The sequence below is a fragment of the Trichophyton rubrum genome (genome assembly GCF_000151425.1).
Source record: "Trichophyton rubrum CBS 118892 genomic scaffold supercont2.11, whole genome shotgun sequence".
In the NCBI taxonomy this organism is placed as follows: Eukaryota; Fungi; Ascomycota; class Eurotiomycetes; order Onygenales; family Arthrodermataceae; genus Trichophyton; species Trichophyton rubrum.
In genome coordinates, this window is record NW_003456418.1 from 301,836 (window position 1) to 319,900 (window position 18,065).

Genomic DNA, 18,065 nt, shown 5'->3' on the forward strand with positions numbered 1-18,065 from the left:
TACGGTGCAGGAGATTAAAATCTTTTTCCCACGCATGAGGAAGCCCGTTTCGCTTCCAATATCGATCCGTGTCGTTTCAGCTGGATTCTAAACATGGCTTTTTATGTGCGACTCTAACGGCAGTTTGAACCCGTTGTCGTTTGTTACTGTTGGTCCGAATCCCGTTGCCACGATTCATGTCCTACGTCGCAAAGCTGAGCAGCAAAGAAGCAAAGTGAAACATCGAAAACATGATAACAAACTAAGTAGCTAATCTATACAATCTAATTAACATACGTAGGTAGAAGCAAGGAAGCTACGGACAATGAGGAAACAGACATGATAGGGAGAGCATCAAAATCCTATCCACAACTTGCTAGTTTGATTGATTGATCGACTGCTTGCCAGAAGAGAGGGGGTATCTCAAGAGTTGCATGACGAGCCTTATGAGAACATTCGCGAATCATTCCGTATGTGAAGAGAAGTGAAGTGAAGAAAAGGAGAAAAGTAAAGAGAATAAAAGGCACTAACATAAAAGAAATCAAGAGAAGAAGAGGGGGAAAGTAGGTAGATATGTAATTAAAATATTTCAAAGATAGAAGAAAGTCGAAGACGTGAGAATGAAGCGGGATGGAGAGGAAGAAAAATACAGTGGAAGAGAGGAAGACGGTACCAGGTTGATAAGTTAACCTATGTATGTAGTTGGGATGAATTAGTCGTTGGTGGACGCCTGGAGGTAGTAGTGGTTAGGAGGTTAGGGGACATGGTATAGAAGGTCAGAGACATGGATGGGAAAGGCTTTTTCATCGAGGTAGCAGGAGGGATATGGTATGGTTTTGGATTTTGTCGTGGTTAAGAAAGGTGGCATCATCATCAGAAACAGGAGGGAGGAGGTGCGAACGGAGGAGTGACATCAGGCATTATGCCCATTCTGCTCATGGGTGAGAATGGGTCGGCTAAGAATTAGAAGGCAGGTGCATAAACGCTCGAGGATTTGGAAAATTTGAACGCCGTATAGGACAAGTTGAAGAAAAGGCAGTAAGTAGCTTCAAATGCTCCCAAAAAGATGGAAAGAAGCTGGACGAAGATATCCCGTTACTCCCATGGTGTTGATTATTTGTTGTTTTTCGTTATTCCTTGGTGAATTTGCAATCCTGTTTTACTCGTTTATGCTGGTTTGTTCCAAAAGTCAAGGCTGGTGACGACATCTTCTCCGTTTTCATCTTCGTATGCATAGATTATCTGTGGTAGGGGTTAGTAAAGGTATGACTAAAGCCGTGGTAGATGAAAGGGTAGAGTGAGACAAACCTCTCGAGTAGAAGAATGCAGCATACGAATATTCCGTCCTGTCATAACGTGAACCAATTCGCTGGTTTCAAGATGCCGAATTTCAATGAAGCTGGGCTCAAATGCTAGGATGTATGGATAAGATAGGGCGAAGGCAGTAGGGTTGCCTTCCCAGGCAATTCGCCAGTCTGGACGGGCTCGCCATCCGTTACGGTTGACGAAGAAAGAGAAGTCAGAGTAGTTGAGTAAGAATTCTCCATTTAGTCGTTCAATGTGGATGGGCTTCACGTTTTCTTTTCTTGCAACAAAATCCAGTGAGGTGTCTGCTTGGTCGAGAAGGGATTGTCTCTCAGTGGTTTCTAGACTGACCACTTCAAAGCCACGAGAGCAACCGACACAGAGAGTTGAGCGTAAGAAATGAACCGAAGATGATTCAGCAGGGATGTAGAATTCCTGAAAGGATTTGGTTAGCGATTGCATTGGAAACATTGAAGAAAACATCAGGATTAAGTACCTTGAAGGGTTTCAAAGCATCCTGACCGGACTGGAACATCTTGCTGAGAGGTTTCTTCTTGCCCTTGGCCAAATTCTCCATAGGCTCGAAGACTTTTATGGTTGTTGATAGAGTCGAGGTCTTCACGGAGCACACCAGGTGTCTTCCGAGACCAATGCCGGATTTGAAGAAATTAGCGTGACCCTGAATCTTCTTGGGCCGCCGCACCATGGCGCTCTGGTTATCGCTTGTATCTAAAGCCTCAAGTGGGTATGAGCTAAGTGTCTTGTTGGCAAGTACAAGCAGCAGCTGGTATTCTTCCAAGGTATCAATCTGGGTTACCGCATTGGCTTCAAGGACACGCTTTGGAGTTGCGGGTTTATCCTTTGGCCAACGTTCAGACACATAGATACCATTATCTGTTCCATATACAAGCTTGCGACCACCATCTGCATAGTTGTCATGTTAGTGGAAGCCTAACGTAAAATCATGAAAAAAGCGAACACAGGTACGTACCAATTGGAACCAAACAATTGATCCTATTGACTGCACTGAAGAAGCCCTCGCAAAGGATAGTCTTGGAATAGAAGTTACTATTTCGCTCCCGCAGTTTTCTCTGTTGCTCTTCGACCAGTTCAATGAACCGTTTCCGCTGAGTCTGGGAGGTTGCGTGTAGAGTTATCTCATAACCCCCTTTACCTAAGTGACGGAAGGTAACAGGCAGGCCCTCCTTGGACGAAGCTGGAGTCGTACTGGCTGTTCTGGTTCCTGGAATCAGGCCACCGGCAGTAGGGCGTTTATGAATGCCAAGTTTAGGCAACACTTCTTCCATTTGGGTGATGACAAGAAGCTCAAGCGGGATAGGCTTCCGATATACCCTATACTCTTCTCGTTTATTCACAGGTTTTATGCGGACAAGTAGGACAGAGTGATCAAACAGGTAGGCTGTAACTTCTGCCGAGTCGGTCGGACCCTTCTTGAATGCCATCTTGATCAACATCACTCGGTTCTCCTCAGTGAGCTTCAGATCAACGTAATCTCCCGGGGTAAATTTCAAAGCAGAGTTCAGTTGCACAAGGTTGAAGTGGTTCTCTGCTTTTCCACTCTCTGTGTTCACCCGAGAAAGGAAGTCTCGGATAAGGACAATGGCCTTGGGGATATCCTCCTTATCTGGGCTATCGTCGGCAGTGTATTTAGCCACACCTTCGAGAAGAAGTGGATATCTCGCCAATCGAGTGGTAGGCTTGGTAAGGTAACCGTTCAGTTCGAGTTTTCGAGACTCCTTCAGGCGCTCTGTCTCTTCAACAAATTTGGCAAACGCAGGGTTCGAGGATCTCTCCTTTTCAAATTCATACTTTCCGTGAAGCTGGTTTGCACCGTATCTAATGAAGGGATCGAATCGAGGGACGAATTGAAGGAATATATCACCGATGGTTTTCACAACTGGGGTTTCCTTTTGTCGCGCGTTGAGGGCTTCACTTAATTTGGAGTTGACGCTCAAAACTTCCAGACAGTTACCAAACACAGTTCGGATAAACTTCTCTCGTCGATGCTCAGGGATCGGGGAAAGGCTAGGGTTGTTGGGGGATCGTAGAGGGCGCATCCAGAAGTCTCTCAAGTATTCCAAGTCCTTAACGAAGTCACGTTCGGTGTACATCATCTCGAAGATGATTTCTTGTCGCTTCTTCTCACGGTCCTCAAGACTGTCAGCTACTTCCTTGGGCACCATGTTGATCCAAAGCTTCTGATCGTCATTGTCCTCATGGTCATGAAGACTTCCCTTGGAGGCAGATGGTCTCAGTCCCGGTTGGGGCTTGAGGTTCAATCTTGCTTGTTGCTCCAACCGTCGCGGGCAAGCAATTGAATAACAGAGTTGGTCCCTGGTACAAGTAGGAGAATAACACTCTGTCAAGAGCGTAAATACTCCGTTGACATCATTGACAGGTGACTCTTCACCTAGGGTTTCCCTAAACTGGTAGAGTTCACCTGGAGCATCTCGTAATCGATGGTCATACGTGACATCATGGAAGAGTTTTTGAGCATCAAGAGCCCGACCAAGAAGGAGAGCTAGGTTGCGGTCTGTTGTCTTAATAATGTAGGATATCAAGTCAACAGCCTCTGCGCCGGTAAAGGCGTTAGTGTAGGCTAGGTCATTTTTAATGCGCTCACCAACAGCAATGCGCTCCCTAAAGACAGCAGCTACTCGAGATAGGAGAGCTGGGTAGGCGAGCGGCGTTCTGCGGTGAACGTTGTTTGGTGGAGGCGCTCCAGCCATGGAGGAATTAGGGGATTTGGCGGCGACAGGTTTTTGCAAACTGTTGTTGCGTTCGGGGGCGATGGTTGATGCCATGGATAAAGTACGTGAATTAACAGAGCTTTCACTGGGATGCCGCACTCGCAATTGAAGATCTTGCTGTGAGGGTAGCGCATGATGTCCAGAGTGCGAGGGAACCAGTGGCTCATCTATAGTTGGTTGTATTGATACTGGTGATTCTGAATAATGGCGGTCCATACCTCCAGCCCGTTCCCGTTCCAGACCCGACTCTCGTCTTCTATTTGGTACAACTCTTCCGGAACTGATGGTTTGGGCGTGGTCGCGGTCTGCCGAGTAAGAACTCATTGACATGGCTCGTTCGTTATCATGCCTTTCTGGAACGATACGGCCCTGGGCGGTTCTAGAACCCATAGAATGATATTGCTGGCGGAAAGCATTGACAGGGGTCGGAGGGAATTGTGACTGCGGCGATTGGTATGAAGGAGGCCCTCCTAGTCTAGCCATTGAACGAGACCGATACTGATCTGAGTTGAGAGCTGGAGGAGGCAAAGGGCGTCCGTGCGGATTTTGCTGTTGGAACTGAGGAGGCATGGGTCCTGGGCGGGAGTCTAGTCGTTGGGGGTGAGGGTACTGAGGCCGACCGGCGTAAGGTCGTTGGTGCATACCAGAAGGGTATTGCTGCGGGTTCTGAGGGGGCATAGGACGTTGTTGATGATGGGGAGGTGGCGGTGCGCGTTGTTGTGGGGGAGGTCCCGAGCCGTTAGGTTGTTGCCATTGAGAATTTTGATATCCCGCCTGCGGATTCGGCGGGTATCCGCCACGAGACTGTCGCATAGGAGGAGGCGGCCCCCGAGATTGGGTGTACGGGTCTGACTGGTGAGAGGTCATTGTATGGGCGCGTTCCTGGTTAAACTGCGGAGAGTGCGATGTCATCGTCTGAGACCTGCCTGGAGGCGGCGTTCCTCCGAAAATTTCTGAGAATGCAGCATCTCGCTGGAAGGAAGAAGAAGCAGGGCCACGAGAGGCTCCAGGCCGGTAACCTCGTCCTTGCTGGGCTCCCAGATCTGCCATAGTAGATATGCCTCTTTCTCTCACACACACTCACACGCACACACGCCTCTTATGTAAGTATGAAATAGCCCTCGGATATAAAGCTGGGGTTCTGGTTTGACGTATTGGGTGTGATTCGAGTACTACCGAGTCTGTCGGTAGGAAGACCTGGCAACTTATTCACTTCGTAGTAACATCCAAATTGGAGGCCAAAAAAAAAGGGAAGAAGAGTGACTGCGAGTTTGTGGTGGTCAGCTCCCCTGCATTCTCCGAGTAGCTCAACCACGCAAGTCAAACGGTGACCGAGCGAAAAGACGACGCAAAAGGAGAACGTCCACGCGAGCTGTATCCAGCAAAGAGGAGTAGGACAAGCGCTCTTTACTGAGGCCAGCAGGGAGATGGCTTCGGCAGGGAGCAAAAGCTGCGTGTCTTTTGCTGGGGGAGTTAGATAGGGATCCCCTCAATGCCCTCCAGACAGAGGAAAACTCGGAGGTCCCGGTGCAGGAGGACAATGCCGGGCCAGCAGCAAGCTGTGAACGGAGGTGAAGACGTCGATGGAGTAGCTCTGATGGTCGAGCAGCATGCACGAAGGAGGCAGACGAAGATGTCGTTGAGCCGCGAGTTGAAGATGTTTCTTCTTCGTCTTTTTGGATGTTCGACCTTGACCTCACGAAGCAGGCGGCCGAAAGGGGTTTAGCCCGGTATTGCGGTAACTAATAGTACAGGGACGCCCTCGATGTGCCGACGCAGCGGGTTCTACGGCAGATTTTTTTTTTTTTTTCAGCTACCAGGAAGCAAGAAAGTAGCAGAGACCGGGAAGATGCTCCTTTGCCACAAAATCCAAGTGAAGTCACAGTGAATGCAGAGCGTGTGCTGCGTCCCTGCGGCTGTATGGCGGCTGTATTTGGTGTATTCACGTGATCTGGATCCTGATTGGGTCTGAATCTCAAATCTTTGAACATCCAAAAGACGAGGAACAGAGATAAACAAGAGAGACAGCTAGGCAAGAGACTGGAGAAGAAGAGATAGCGGACGCTTCATTACGAGATAGAAAGGCACCCTGTCTAGCGAGAGAGTAGAGTAGAGTAGACGACGAGGACGAGGACGAGGACGAACACGAAGCAGACTCGCTGACGATAAACAAGAGCTACAGCTGCCTACGGGAACTCATCATCCCAGACGGTGGGTGAGAGGACCGCCTTCGATCACGAACAAGATACAGCCAGGAGCTGCAGACACAATGGCAGAGAGCGAGCTTGCTCCCAAGTTTGCCCCCTTTATCGGGATGGTTAGTTCTGGTTCCCTGTTGTTGTTATTGGATGGCCGGGCTTAAAGTCATGGACTAACCTCTTATCATCGACGGACCAGGCCGGTATAGCTTCTGCTGTAAGTACCTATCTACGACACCAACTTATCAAAGGGCATTGCTGATGGATGCATTACTAGATAATCTTTGGATGTACGTTTGGCCTTCCTGTGCACAATGGGAATATAGGAATCTCCTCATACTGACAATGTTACCCTTTCCAGGTGTAGGAGCGGCATATGGCACAGCAAAGGCCGGAATTGGTATTGCTGGTGTCGGAACATTCAGACCTGATTTGATTATGAAGGCATGTTACCGCATCTTACCCGCTGGCTTGTGTGAAGGGACACTTTGTTAACATAGATTCACCCTATAGTCACTGATACCCGTTGTCATGGCCGGTATCATCGCCGTGTACGGACTTGTCGTTGCCGTTCTGATTGCCGGAGATCTGGGGCCACCACCAGAAACGCAGTATAGTTTATATGCGTATGTGAAGCTCATAATACCTTGGGACACAGACGACTGGACGGCTACTGACTAGGTGGTAGGGGATGTTTACATCTTGCGGCTGGTCTCTCAGTCGGCCTTGCAGGCCTGGCTGCCGGTTACACTATTGGAATCGTCGGCGAAGCTGTAAGTTGTGCCACTACAGCTCTGCTTGATCCTGTACTAAAAAAAAGATGCCTAGGGAACACGCGCGTATATGCAACAGTCCAAGGTGTTTGTAGGAATGGTCTTGATATTGATTTTTGGCGAAGTCCTGGGTCTATATGGGTATGTTTGCCATTACCCACATTTGTCAATAGTTATGTGCTAATTCTCTGGCTAGTTTGATTGTTGGTCTGATTCTAAACTCGAAGAGTTCTGCATAGACGTGCTTCATTTCTCGAGAACTTTTGCTGTCGTTTAATGGACACTTCTGCTTTCTCCCTTTCATATTATTTACCATCTCATCTGCCACGTACCACTTACCACCTACCATCTACTATATCCTGCTATCTCCAGCAGACAGCATGCTCTCCAACGTGCCCCCTTGCTGTATATACTCCAGCACCGCGCCCCAAACTGCCATCTAGCCAGGTATCGGGCTGTTTCGGGATGTTCTTACCATTCTTTCTTGCTCTAGACCTGCTTCCTGCGCTCTGCATGTACTCTACCAATAACTAATATCATCGTCTCTTGTCTGCTTCCACCTTCCGCTTCCTCTTCCGCCTCCCCCTGCCGTCCTCCTTTCTTCCTCCTCTCTCCCGCCCTGCTCTTCCCTGTCCATATACCTGACTAAGCCATGACTAATCTCCTATTACGTCAGAGAAAGTCGCAAGTTCCGCCGCCAGAGCTTTTTCCGCTTCGTTTTAGCTTGCCTGAAGACGAAACGAAAGAGAAAAAGCCCCCCGGACGGCGATGTCTCGTGTGCTTCTCCTTCGGCCTGCGGACGCTTCCGGACATCAATGGCGATTGTCGCGCCCATCAGCTTGCCTCGTTTGCGCCCTCAATGCCCGCTGAACAAGCTGCAACTAACTACGTCACCCAAGTATCGCTCTACGCCGAAATCTCCGAACCGGTTTCGCTGGGCTTGGTCTCCTTTTTAGGCGTCCATCGTGTCGGCATGGCGAGGTGAAAAACGGAGAGCAAACAGATAAGAGAAGGAATTTGCTAGGGAAATACCAAACCACAGAGTTACTGCCTGCTTGGAGATATACGAAATACACTACAACTACAACTGAAGGCGGGGGAAAGGAAACGCATCTCTTTGTGATGGCAACAACGAAGATGATCAAACAGCTGTTGCCTGACATAGCGCATGCGAAGGAGCAGCAGCACCAGCAGCAGCAGGTACTGGAGCAGGATCATATAGAGGCTGAGGTCAAGCCGGACCGTCTCTCATGGCCGGCATCGAGACCTAGGACTCCCAAGGACGTTGTTCAAGCCCGGCTGAAGCAGGATGCCGGTTTGCCCGATAACGGACTTGCAATTGACGACTTTGATCTCATCAAGACCCTTGGGACAGGTACGTGCCAGTCTACCTTATTGGATCTATGCCGGACGCTACTAACATGTAACAGGCACCTTTGCTCGGGTATGGTTTGCCAGGTTAAAGGCTGTCAAAGAACCCAACAGGGACATCTTTGCTCTGAAGATACTCAGGAAAGCCGAAGGTAAGCTACCCGATCCCCCCCCCAACTACTCGGGAAGCGGTGCGCCATTGTCTAACGGAGGATTTTTCTCACCTGCAGTGATAAAGCTGAAACAAGTCGAACATGTACGAAACGAAAGCAAGTGCCTCTCCAAGGCTGCTGGTCATCCTTTTATAACGACGCTAATCACCACCTTTTCGGATGAACAATGCCTCTATATGCTGGTGTGGACCTATCATACCTCTCCCTTTTTAGCCTATGTTCTACGGACTCCCCGGCTAACCATGTCTAGCTTGAATACTGCCCTGGCGGCGAAATATTCAGCTTCCTCCGGCGAGCTCGCAGATTCGACGAATACACTTCGAAATTCTACGCAGCTGAAATAACATTAGTGATCGGGTACCTGCATGACATGCATGGAATAGCCTACCGCGACCTCAAGCCCGAAAACATCCTCCTCGATCAGGAAGGTCATCTCAAACTAGTCGACTTTGGCTTCGCAAAACAGCTATATAACCTCGAGACCTACACCCTCTGCGGCACACCGGAATACCTCGCTCCTGAAGTCATACACAACAGCGGCCATGGCCTTGCAGTTGATTGGTGGGCCCTGGGAATCCTCATCTACGAGTTTATAGTCGGTCAACCGCCCTTCTGGGACTCAAACCCAATGGGAATATACGAAAAGATAGTTGCAGGATGCATCCGTTTTCCCGCGAACATGCCTGCCTCAGCTAAGGATATAATTAGTGCTCTTTGCAAGGTCAATCCGTCCGAACGGCCGGGCCATATATCCGGAGGAAGTCAGCGGGTTCGGGACCATCCATTCTTTGAAGGTATCGATTGGGACGACTTATACAACAAGCGGGCTAAGGGACCGATTGTGCCGCGGGTGAGCCATCCTGCAGATACAGCGAATTTCGAAGAGTACCCGGACCCTCCGGGCCCAGCTACGCAGGCGGTGTATACCGATGAGATGAAGGCACGGTATGAAGAGATATTCCAGGACTTTTAAGCGAGCTCTTGGACGGGACTACATAATTTTTTTGGGGGCAACCTTGACGGCCGGGCTCATTTGTGCGAGTTTCTTTTGGGCTCGCTCACAACGTCACGCACATTGCGACCTCAACGTTATTGGCATCAGCATTCGACATTGATAAATCATCTACCCCCATCACAACCTCCTGGCACTACCTCCGTTGTACCATTTTCTTTTCTCCAACTTTATATACGTGATTCTTACGGTCACGAAAACGCTCCGGGCTATCTTTCCTTCGGGCGGCGGTTCACAACTGCCTTACAGCCTATATCTACTTATATACCATTCGCAGTTACATATTCATCTTACCATTTATTTACTTATAAAACACTACATATGTATCTCATATATCTTGACTGAGTGCTTGGATATTGGAGTTGACAGAATAATATGCCTCTCATTTTGTCTCTCAACGCCTAGTAAACTGGATAGTGTAGGCGGAGTCTAAACCGGTTGAAAAATCTATGTACTGTGGTAATGCTGCCCGAGTGCCGGTAGGGGAAAAAAAAAAGAATAGGTGAATATGGACAAAGAAGAGAAATGCAGGTCAACTAGGAAAAATAAACAAGAGTGCCTGCTCTGGTTGTAAGAGGAGTGTGCCGCTTCTCGTTGTCGCCGAGAGTGGGAGTATAGCGAGCGAGAACTGAGTAGAACGAAGGAGATGGTATCAAACGCAAGTAACGAGAGTGAGTCGAAAAAGAAAACGGGCTGATGGGGTCTGGAGACCTCAGCGGGAATCACTAATCTTAGGAATAAAGGTCCCCCCTCTTTAAAGGGATTTTGGCTGTAAGAGAAGGTCGTAAAGCGGTCGTTCAACGGCGGTATTAGAGACGAAAAAAAAAGATATTGTCGGGTAGTAAAAATTACCAGTGTCCGATTCTTCTGTCTTCAACGGACTTCCACGTTCCTGCATGACGGGTAACAGTTAGATAAGTTCTGCTAGGTAGTGGTGTGCTTTTCAATGTACGTGTATGAGGACATACCTGAGAACTCGTGCTGGACAAAAGCCATGTCGCTGTCTGCTTCTTCAGAACCCATCTGCTGGACACCAGGACTGAAGCTCGTGATTGGTAGAACGACAACATCGCCTACTTGCTTCTGCTTCGTCATGCCAGTGAAATGGTGCGCGGAAATGTTTCGAAGCTTGCCATCTTCACTGGGGAAGATGAGGGGATCATTTAAATGTCTGAAGATAGCGTCCGTCCAGACCGCAGGGCCGGTGAACTCCACAATTGATTTGTCCATATCCTTCTTCGTGAGAATTCCTTCCTCCTTCATACGCAAGGCATCCTCGGTGATGCTAGCAATGACATCCCGCAGAACAGGATGGCCTGGCTTCGACTGGATGGTCCATTGACAAAACTGAATCCTGCGGGAGTACCATTTAGCCCAGTCAGCACGGTCTGGGTCCGCCTCAATGCCCACGACCAATCCGAAAGTTGACCGGTCAAACGTTGCTGGTATCCATTCTGTTGCTGATCGAAGGGCAGTGGTGTCGATATCGGAATATATCCCCCCTCGAGCATGAAGAATCAAGTATCGGAAGAAGTCAGCCTTGAGAACCGGCAAGGGCAATGACTCGTATGCTTCGATGATCTCCGGGAAGGAACTGTAGAGGTATTTCAAGAAGTAGATCGCACTCTCATCGTCCACGACCTGGTGCACGAATCCAGGGTGCAGTTCGGTCCAGCTCGCTTCTAATGGCCGTAGCATAGGGTCGAACTCCCCGTCTGCGGGAGTATACTTCCATGTCTGCCAGATGTATCCAGGGAACTTGGCCTTTACGCCATAGGGGAAATGATATTTAAGACGGCCCAGGAGTGTAGTTGGCTCCGGTTCAGGCTCTTTCACGGGCTCGGACTCGGTTTCGGGCTCCTGTTCAGGTTCCTGTTCAGATGGAGAATTGGCCTTAGACCCCAGCTTAGTAGTGAGTCGAGCGTCCGGTGGCTCTGATCGTTGGTGATGAGTCCCCGGTTCAGCCTTAGCCAGCGAGGGCTTGAAGTGGGCTGTATGCAGCAGGAAGATGCCAGAAAGGATGAAAAAGGCAATGACCACGCATTTTCGAAAGGAAATCATGTTTGCTCCAGGCTATATTGAGCCGAGAACCCGCATTGACGCCCAAAGGAGCTGGATGTTGCTGGTTTGAAAGCTGTCCCGGAGCTGGTTATAGTGTTGAAAACAAGGTCCCCTTTGCACTCTATATACGATATTAGAAAAGAGACCTGCGCAAATTACAACAGTTAAAAAAGAAGACAAAGATGATGATGATGAAGACGACGAACAAAAGAAAGAGAAGACGCAAAGGAATGACAGAATGAAAGAAAGGAAGGAATGGAAGGGAAAAGGCTGGCGGGTTGGGCGTGATGTATGCAGGCCGTGGCTGAGGATGGATGAGAGAGCAGAGGAGGATCAGGCGTGTGTTTTGGTTGGAGAAAGGGAGATCTTTGGGTCACGCTTGACAAAGCAAGCTTGCTGACTTACCTACAGCAAGGCCGGCGACGTCAACTTCATCTCCTGCTATGGGGTCAAAGATGGAGAGCAACCACGCCACATGCGAGAGACAAGATCAACCTTCCGAACCAGAGCAGCAGCCCGCAGAGTATATGTGCCCCAGGCTATTATATTGCTGTTAAGCAACGCAAGAAGGCCACTGCCGCCGTCTCTATCCTCGGGCGGCCCAGCTTCGTTGCGCACCCCTAGTCCCTCCAGGTTCAACAGACTCGCCATCCCAGGCAGAAGAAAACACCGGATTGACCATCGGACGGGCCTCTCATGTCGCATGTCCTCCACTGGTAATCACGGGCAGGCACAGAGTTCCCGTTACGCCTATCTGCCCGGCCCCATAATATGTGGTTCTGGACTGCGGGCTCGCACCTGGCTCCGTATGGCTCCGTGGCTATATTCATGTCATCCGCTCCTCTAGCAAAGATTCGATCCAATCCTTTGCTCAAAGTTGCACAAGCTTTTCTGCTTGGTGCATCAACTGGGATGGGTGTTACTACTTAGAAGAAACACATGAGAACATCCAATGAGGCCCGACAGGCCCGTATCTCCGCCTTTCCAGTGGATGCTGACCGTATGGGGTGTTCTGAAACGCGGATCAGCTCTTTTCAAAAGATGACGACGCAAGAAGAGACGATGATGCTGCTTTTTTTTTTGACCTGAGGTCGAAGGTTGTCTTCGCGGCTGGCATCCCTGCGCGTGTCCCTGGCTAAAGTTCTCGAAGGGAGATATTAACGCCCCTGTTAAAGCCGGCTTATCAGGGGTGGGGACGCTTGTGGAGGCAAAGGAGAATTTATTTGGTTCGCCCTATTCCGCAAGAGGGACGGCCTTGTCTCTGCAGGCTCAGAGTCAAGGCTTGGGGGAATCAATCCTTGATCTTGCGGAGGGCATTGCAGAGGGTTTTCACAGCAACGACAGGCTTCTTCACGAGGAGACGGCACAGAGAGGGTTTAACATGCGCTCGTATGGATGATGGGATAATCATTCCCAGATCAAGTCAATGGTGAATGACAAGCTTCGTCCCATCCGTCGCTTTCACAGTGTATTCTTTGTGACCCCTTGTGAGATAAGGAAGATAGGCCTATAATGACAGACGCATATGGCTGTCTCAATAATGCACTGTACAAGTCCCATCCGCGAAGCTAGCCTATTAAGACGAACATGATGTGAGGTGTACAGTTGCCTCGGAACATAGGCTGTTTCGCATGCGTTGGAGATGTTGCCAGTTATCAGCCCCGTCCCTTAAGTCGTTAAACGAGATGGTCAAGTTTCAAGGCTGTGCACGACCGAACCGTTCGGCCTTGGAGTGCTCGTTGCTTTTTCCTGCCGGAGTGACGTCCTCTGACCTGTTTGGCTGGTCATCTCGTTACCTGCTCAGCCAGTATGATATGGGAGATGTCTACTCTGTACTGCACCCATGATTGCTTCTCATGAGGTCCTCCCAGTTGATCTGCTACTTGCCCTCCCTGTACTCTGTAACCTGCCCACGGACATGGGCATTTAGTGGCACAGATGCAACGCTGCTGACGTAGCTGTATATTGTACCCACCAGAGGCAATGGAAGGCGGACTCCTTTGCCTCAAAGATACATATAGGGGGGTCTTCTTGGCTGCGAAGTTTCTCCGCTTTGAAGGATAGAAGTTTCCATACAACTTCTTCTCGTATCTCCAGGTTACAGACGCCGCCCTTCGATCGACAGCAGTGCCAACGTAAGTCCCAAGAAATGCCCTGGCAAATAATGGTCGCGTCAACAAGGCGGTTACAAGGATTCATTCCCGAAATAACTAAATCTGGACGATCGACGAGCAAAATACGAATATGGTTTAGTATGGCTATCCATTACGCCTTGCGTTCCTAGCTTCACTCGGGTCAAAGGACCGATTCTGGGCTATCACCACTGAATTTCCAGAGTAAGTACATACGCTATTCTCTGACGAAAGAACAGTTCAACTTGAGCATTGAACTCTCACCCGGTACGAAGAAGGTTGAGTGAGGGGATTTCATACTGTGTATCTTCCACTTGCCGTCGTTAGTTCAGGTCACATCCGTCGATTGCCATGAGCGTCCGTCGGCAATCCACGTACGGATTATCCATTACGGGAGCTCAAAGATGATTTGAGCTTTCCCCGCTCTGGCTGTGGCCATCTCCTGGATGTTTCTGCGGGGCTTGCTTCAGCGAGATGCATGCATTTTTTCTGGAGCCATATCCGGAGTAGTCGGATCATTTATAGCTTGGGTGCAGTTAGTTATCATTAGGGAAATCCAGTTATCAGACCATTTCCCTCACTGCATCATCCTCGGTTCCTTATATTAACCACTAGCAACTATTTCAGTCCGAACACGCTACCTGACGATGTCGAATGCCCAACGTACTCCGTCCACATCATAATACCGGCGGGAAAATATGAGCGGAAGACTGAGAAACATTGGGGTTTGGCAGGCTGCATAATTGAGTACCGTGTAACCATGCATAGCTCCGTTATTCTTAGTAATAATCCGGTATGTACATCGTTGTCGATAAGATCTGTAAACAGCGGCTGCTGCGGCCCACCATCTGGATCGAGAGGCCAGGAAGCTCTTGGTCGATGGCCGATCCAAAATCAACTCCCCGGCAGCACCAACAGCAATGACGTCGGTGCCCATGGGGTAACTGAAACGGATATCCATGGGGGAGTTTGGGCAACGAGGTTATCCATGGTGGGCATCTGGATGCTTATATCACTGTATGATCTGCCCTTTTGTCCGCACAGGCTTCCCCCTACCGTCAATCCTCTCACAGCCATGATTAGAGTGGTTTACGTAAACAGATGGGTATCCCTGAGATGTACATAGCTTATATATAAATCGGGTTATAGCCCCAAAGGCATGGTCGTGTTCATCAGATCAACACAGCTAGGGCCATGGTCCATGAGGACCATAACGACAGGTTATTAAAGTGGGGTACCGCAGCAGGTACAGCTATTAGCAAATAGCAAATATCTTGGGCAACTTCCGGTCAGTACATTTCGTTTCAATAATTGCTAACTTGAGCTGTTTGTCGTTGTCGTTGAAATTCGACATGCTCGATACAGCCATTTCATGGCTGTATTAGTCATTAAACTCTAGCGCAAAAGGAGTAGGAAGGGGATCAAACACTATTGGCCAAAATATTATTTTGGCTACTCTCCTTGTAACAATGCGCTGCTTCTATTGGCTAGGAAACGTATTCAAAGTCGATGCTCATTTTCAGAATTAATCAATGCCATTCCTTTATGCTCAATTATTTTCATTTAATATAATTTATGATTGGTTAAAAAAATTGGCAGGAATGAATAATACAGTTTCAACCTACCACAATGTCTGTTGACTTTTTCATTGGGCCAGAGAATAAACAAGATCTCAACCAATAGATAAGTGCCAAGATGATGCAAGAGCCGAGGTCCAAGATTTGTAAGCGCCTTCAGAGCCAACTAGTTTGGTAGAGCAAAGAAGGACGGACAAGCGAGACAAGCGAAGATGGACATTGAAACTCCTCACTTTGTGCTGCAGCCAGGTTGACGATGATGTTAGAGAAGATAGGCACCCTTCAGCAAGCAGCCAGAAGTGCGACGCAGGCATTTTCTGGGAGATGCCTGGCTCACAGTTGCCGGGATACTGCCTTCACAGTCGCATGCCGCCGCAGCATTGCCGTGCCGTTGATCCACCAGCGGGCAATCCATCACACCAGACAACCTCTCAGTGCTCAGGCTACTGTCTTCCAGTCGAAGCCTCAGAGCGGAAACCAACATGATTCGTCCAACCCTGCCATGTCATTCCCATGCCTAGATGCTCTAGAGGCCAAATCTGCTGCTCTGTCCCGGAGATCGTTAGCTTCCGGGCCGGAACCATCATATACAGTCGGAAAGCATGAGCTTTTTACTTCTAAGCAAGATATCCTACTGGATTGGGGCGGAATGCTGCCCGAGTTTGATATTGCCTATGAAACATGGGGGACATTGAATGCGGACAAGAGCAATGCTATACTCCTCCACACCGGCTTGTCAGCTTCAAGTCATGCGCACAGCACCAAGACAAACCCGCAGCCTGGGTGGTGGGAAAAATTCATCGGGCCAGGAGCTCCCTTGGATACGGACAAGCATTTTATCATTTGCACGAATGTGATCGGGGGCTGTTATGGAAGCACAGGCCCTTCATCAATTGACCCGTCGGACGGCAAACGGTACGCCACCAGGTTCCCTATCTTGACTCTGAACGACATGGTTCGAGCACAGTTTCGGTTGTTAGACCATCTGGGGATTTCGAAGCTATATGCCTCTGTTGGTGCTAGTATGGGTGGAATGCAGAGCTTGGCCGCTGGGATACTATTTCCTGAGAGAGTGAGGCAGATAGTCAGCATCAGCGGATGTGCCAGGAGCCATCCTTATAGCATTGCTATGCGTCACACTCAACGCCAAGTCCTCATGATGGACCCCAACTGGGCGAGGGGATTCTACTACGATTCAATCCCACCCCATTCGGGTATGAAGTTGGCTCGAGAGATTGCTACGGTCACCTATCGTAGTGGACCAGAGTGGGAGAAACGATTTGGCAGAAAGCGAGCAGACTCAAGCAAGAACCCAGCATTATGTCCTGATTTCTTAATTGAGACGTATCTCGACCATGCGGGCGAGAAATTTTCGCTTGAGTACGATTCGAACAGTCTTCTATATATTTCTAAGGCCATGGACCTTTTCGACTTGGGGATATCACAGCAACAAGCTACGCTTCTACGTCGACTGGAGAATGAGAAAAGGATTTCCTCACGCGGGAAGATGTCTCCTCAGGATAATGCGTCCTGTAGTCTAACTCTACCCTCAAAGCCGTACGAAGAACAACCAGCCACAGGTGACAGTGCGCAGGGTTCGGGTAGCCCTTCTTCAGCTACAAAATCTGAATCTGCCTCCTCAGGTCCTCCCATGGATCTAGTTAACGGGCTCTCCTCGCTAAAGAATCACCCTATACTCGTCATGGGGGTAGCGAGTGATATTCTCTTCCCTGCCTGGCAGCAGCGAGAAATCGCGGACTCACTCCAGGCTGCTGGTAGTAAGGCTGTCAAGCACGTCGAGTTAAGTGAAGATGTATCCCACTTCGGACACGACACTTTCCTCTTGGATTTGAAGAATATTGGAGGCCCTGTGAAGGAGTTTCTTGCATGATGATTTTTGGGTATACCGTATATGCAGCACTTTGGAGTTACGGCGTCTCATTCAATTTCAAGCAATGTAATTTAGAATATCACTATGGACCATATTCTGCATATAACCAATCCACTCAATCAACTAGACCCCATCCTCCCGAAGTAAATGCCATCTGGGAGGATAGAAATGAAAAGCCTTGAGTGTCCTCAGATTAGCTCTCTTGCTGTTCTCATTGATTTCCATACAACTGTGTTTCAATACAGCCTGATCAGAAGGGTCATCCTTCGATCAGGTTGCCTGCAGGATATCATGCAACTTTGGCTTTAGACACGTTGAATCATCACCGGACGGCCAATCATCTTTACCCTCCCTTTTCCAGTGCTGCGTTTTTATTTCTATCGCACAACGTTTTATACATTGTCTAGGAAAATCGAGTAGGTAACCCCTGTGCTCACGAGTAGTATATTATTTATATATTGACGTCTTTGGTAAGTAGATAGCTATATCACAGTTAGCTGAGGCCACACTAGGAGAAACGAGGGTAGGCAATACAGAGAAGAAGAAAACAGGGTATATCAGATTGAAAACTACTTTTTCACGGCATTGGTAATTGCTCAGACGCCGTTTTGTAACACTAAAGAGCAAAACATGCGGAGCAAAAGGGATTCATTCTCCCGCACCTTAGACGGAAATGAAAATTCCTCATGTAGTTGGACTCGCAAATGCAAGAGAAAGGTGGTCAATACAAACAAACGTACCTTACAACCTTGACACATTTGACAGGTTGATCATTGATCATGCTCGTTTTCTATCTTCCTTTGAGGGACCCATAAAATAGCA

The 18,065-nt window shown here is 48.8% G+C and overlaps 6 protein-coding genes across 13 annotated transcripts; 3 read left to right on the forward strand and 3 right to left on the reverse strand.

The window, feature by feature from the left end:
* Positions 1–26: 26 nt before the first annotated feature.
* Positions 27–5,796, reverse strand: TERG_07867 (uncharacterized protein; the record flags this gene model as incomplete). 5 transcript variants are annotated; one of them, XM_003231519.2, is made up of 4 exons in its annotated part: positions 27–1,221; positions 1,288–1,719; positions 1,781–2,208; positions 2,276–5,796. In XM_003231519.2, the coding sequence occupies 4 exons, from the start codon at positions 5,103–5,105 to the stop codon at positions 1,147–1,149; spliced, it is 3,765 nt and encodes a 1,254-aa protein (XP_003231567.1). In that variant the 3' UTR covers positions 27–1,146. The 5 variants fall into 5 exon arrangements, with proteins under 5 accessions (XP_003231567.1, XP_047607389.1, XP_047607390.1 ...); XM_047750487.1 differs by having other exon boundaries at positions 27–1,719; positions 2,276–5,105; XM_047750488.1 differs by having other exon boundaries at positions 1,288–2,208; positions 2,276–5,105.
* A 91-nt stretch (positions 5,797–5,887) lies between these two features.
* On the forward strand, positions 5,888–7,692 carry TERG_07868 (V-type proton ATPase proteolipid subunit 2). Of its 3 annotated transcripts, XM_003231520.2 has the most exons (8): positions 5,978–6,372; positions 6,453–6,470; positions 6,531–6,543; positions 6,615–6,697; positions 6,767–6,879; positions 6,942–7,026; positions 7,082–7,167; positions 7,223–7,692. In XM_003231520.2, the coding sequence occupies exons 1-8, from the start codon at positions 6,325–6,327 to the stop codon at positions 7,263–7,265; spliced, it is 489 nt and encodes a 162-aa protein (XP_003231568.1). In that variant the 5' UTR covers positions 5,978–6,324; the 3' UTR covers positions 7,266–7,692. The 3 variants fall into 3 exon arrangements, with proteins under 3 accessions (XP_047604830.1, XP_003231568.1, XP_047607393.1); XM_047750491.1 differs by having other exon boundaries at positions 6,942–7,167; XM_047748840.1 differs by having other exon boundaries at positions 5,888–6,697; positions 6,942–7,167.
* A 456-nt stretch (positions 7,693–8,148) lies between these two features.
* TERG_07869 (AGC/PKA protein kinase) lies at positions 8,149–10,338 on the forward strand (the record flags this gene model as incomplete). Its single annotated transcript, XM_003231521.2, has 4 exons — positions 8,149–8,401; positions 8,457–8,549; positions 8,628–8,752; positions 8,821–10,338. 4 exons carry the CDS (start codon positions 8,149–8,151, stop codon positions 9,541–9,543), a joined length of 1,194 nt encoding a protein of 397 aa, XP_003231569.1. The 3' UTR covers positions 9,544–10,338.
* Positions 10,339–10,396: 58 nt separating this feature from the next.
* TERG_07870 (uncharacterized protein) lies at positions 10,397–12,271 on the reverse strand. Its single transcript, XM_003231522.2, has 2 exons — positions 10,551–12,271; positions 10,397–10,474 (listed from the first exon to the last, which is right to left on the reverse strand). Exons 1-2 carry the CDS (start codon positions 11,641–11,643, stop codon positions 10,431–10,433), a joined length of 1,137 nt encoding a protein of 378 aa, XP_003231570.1. The 5' UTR covers positions 11,644–12,271; the 3' UTR covers positions 10,397–10,430.
* A 582-nt stretch (positions 12,272–12,853) lies between these two features.
* On the reverse strand, positions 12,854–15,339 carry TERG_07871 (uncharacterized protein). Of its 2 annotated transcripts, XM_047750492.1 has the most exons (2): positions 14,357–15,339; positions 12,854–14,300 (listed from the first exon to the last, which is right to left on the reverse strand). In XM_047750492.1, exon 1 carries the CDS (start codon positions 14,734–14,736, stop codon positions 14,413–14,415), a length of 324 nt encoding a protein of 107 aa, XP_047607394.1. In that variant the 5' UTR covers positions 14,737–15,339; the 3' UTR covers positions 12,854–14,300; positions 14,357–14,412. The 2 variants fall into 2 exon arrangements, with proteins under 2 accessions (XP_047607394.1, XP_047604831.1); XM_047748841.1 differs by having other exon boundaries at positions 12,854–15,339.
* Positions 15,340–15,608: 269 nt separating this feature from the next.
* Positions 15,609–17,243, forward strand: TERG_07872 (homoserine O-acetyltransferase; the record flags this gene model as incomplete). Its single annotated transcript, XM_003231524.1, has 1 exon — positions 15,609–17,243. One exon carries the CDS (start codon positions 15,609–15,611, stop codon positions 17,241–17,243), a length of 1,635 nt encoding a protein of 544 aa, XP_003231572.1.
* Between the last annotated feature and the right edge of the window lie 822 nt (positions 17,244–18,065).

Excerpts from the sequence above, each read along its gene's own strand:
- TERG_07868 (XM_047748840.1), top strand. The coding sequence starts at position 6,515 with ATGGATGCATTACTAGATAATCTTTGGATGTACGTTTGGCCTTCCTGT. Across the intron at positions 6,880-6,941 it reads ACGCAGTATAGTTTATATGC|GGGATGTTTACATCTTGCGG; the intron begins GTATGTGAAGCT and ends ACTAGGTGGTAG. Across the intron at positions 7,168-7,222 it reads GAAGTCCTGGGTCTATATGG|TTTGATTGTTGGTCTGATTC; the intron begins GTATGTTTGCCA and ends TTCTCTGGCTAG.
- TERG_07870 (XM_003231522.2), bottom strand. The coding sequence starts at position 11,643 with ATGATTTCCTTTCGAAAATGCGTGGTCATTGCCTTTTTCATCCTTTCT. Across the intron at positions 10,475-10,550 it reads TGTCCAGCACGAGTTCTCAG|GAACGTGGAAGTCCGTTGAA; the intron begins GTATGTCCTCAT and ends CCCGTCATGCAG.
- TERG_07871 (XM_047750492.1), bottom strand. The coding sequence starts at position 14,736 with ATGGATATCCGTTTCAGTTACCCCATGGGCACCGACGTCATTGCTGTT.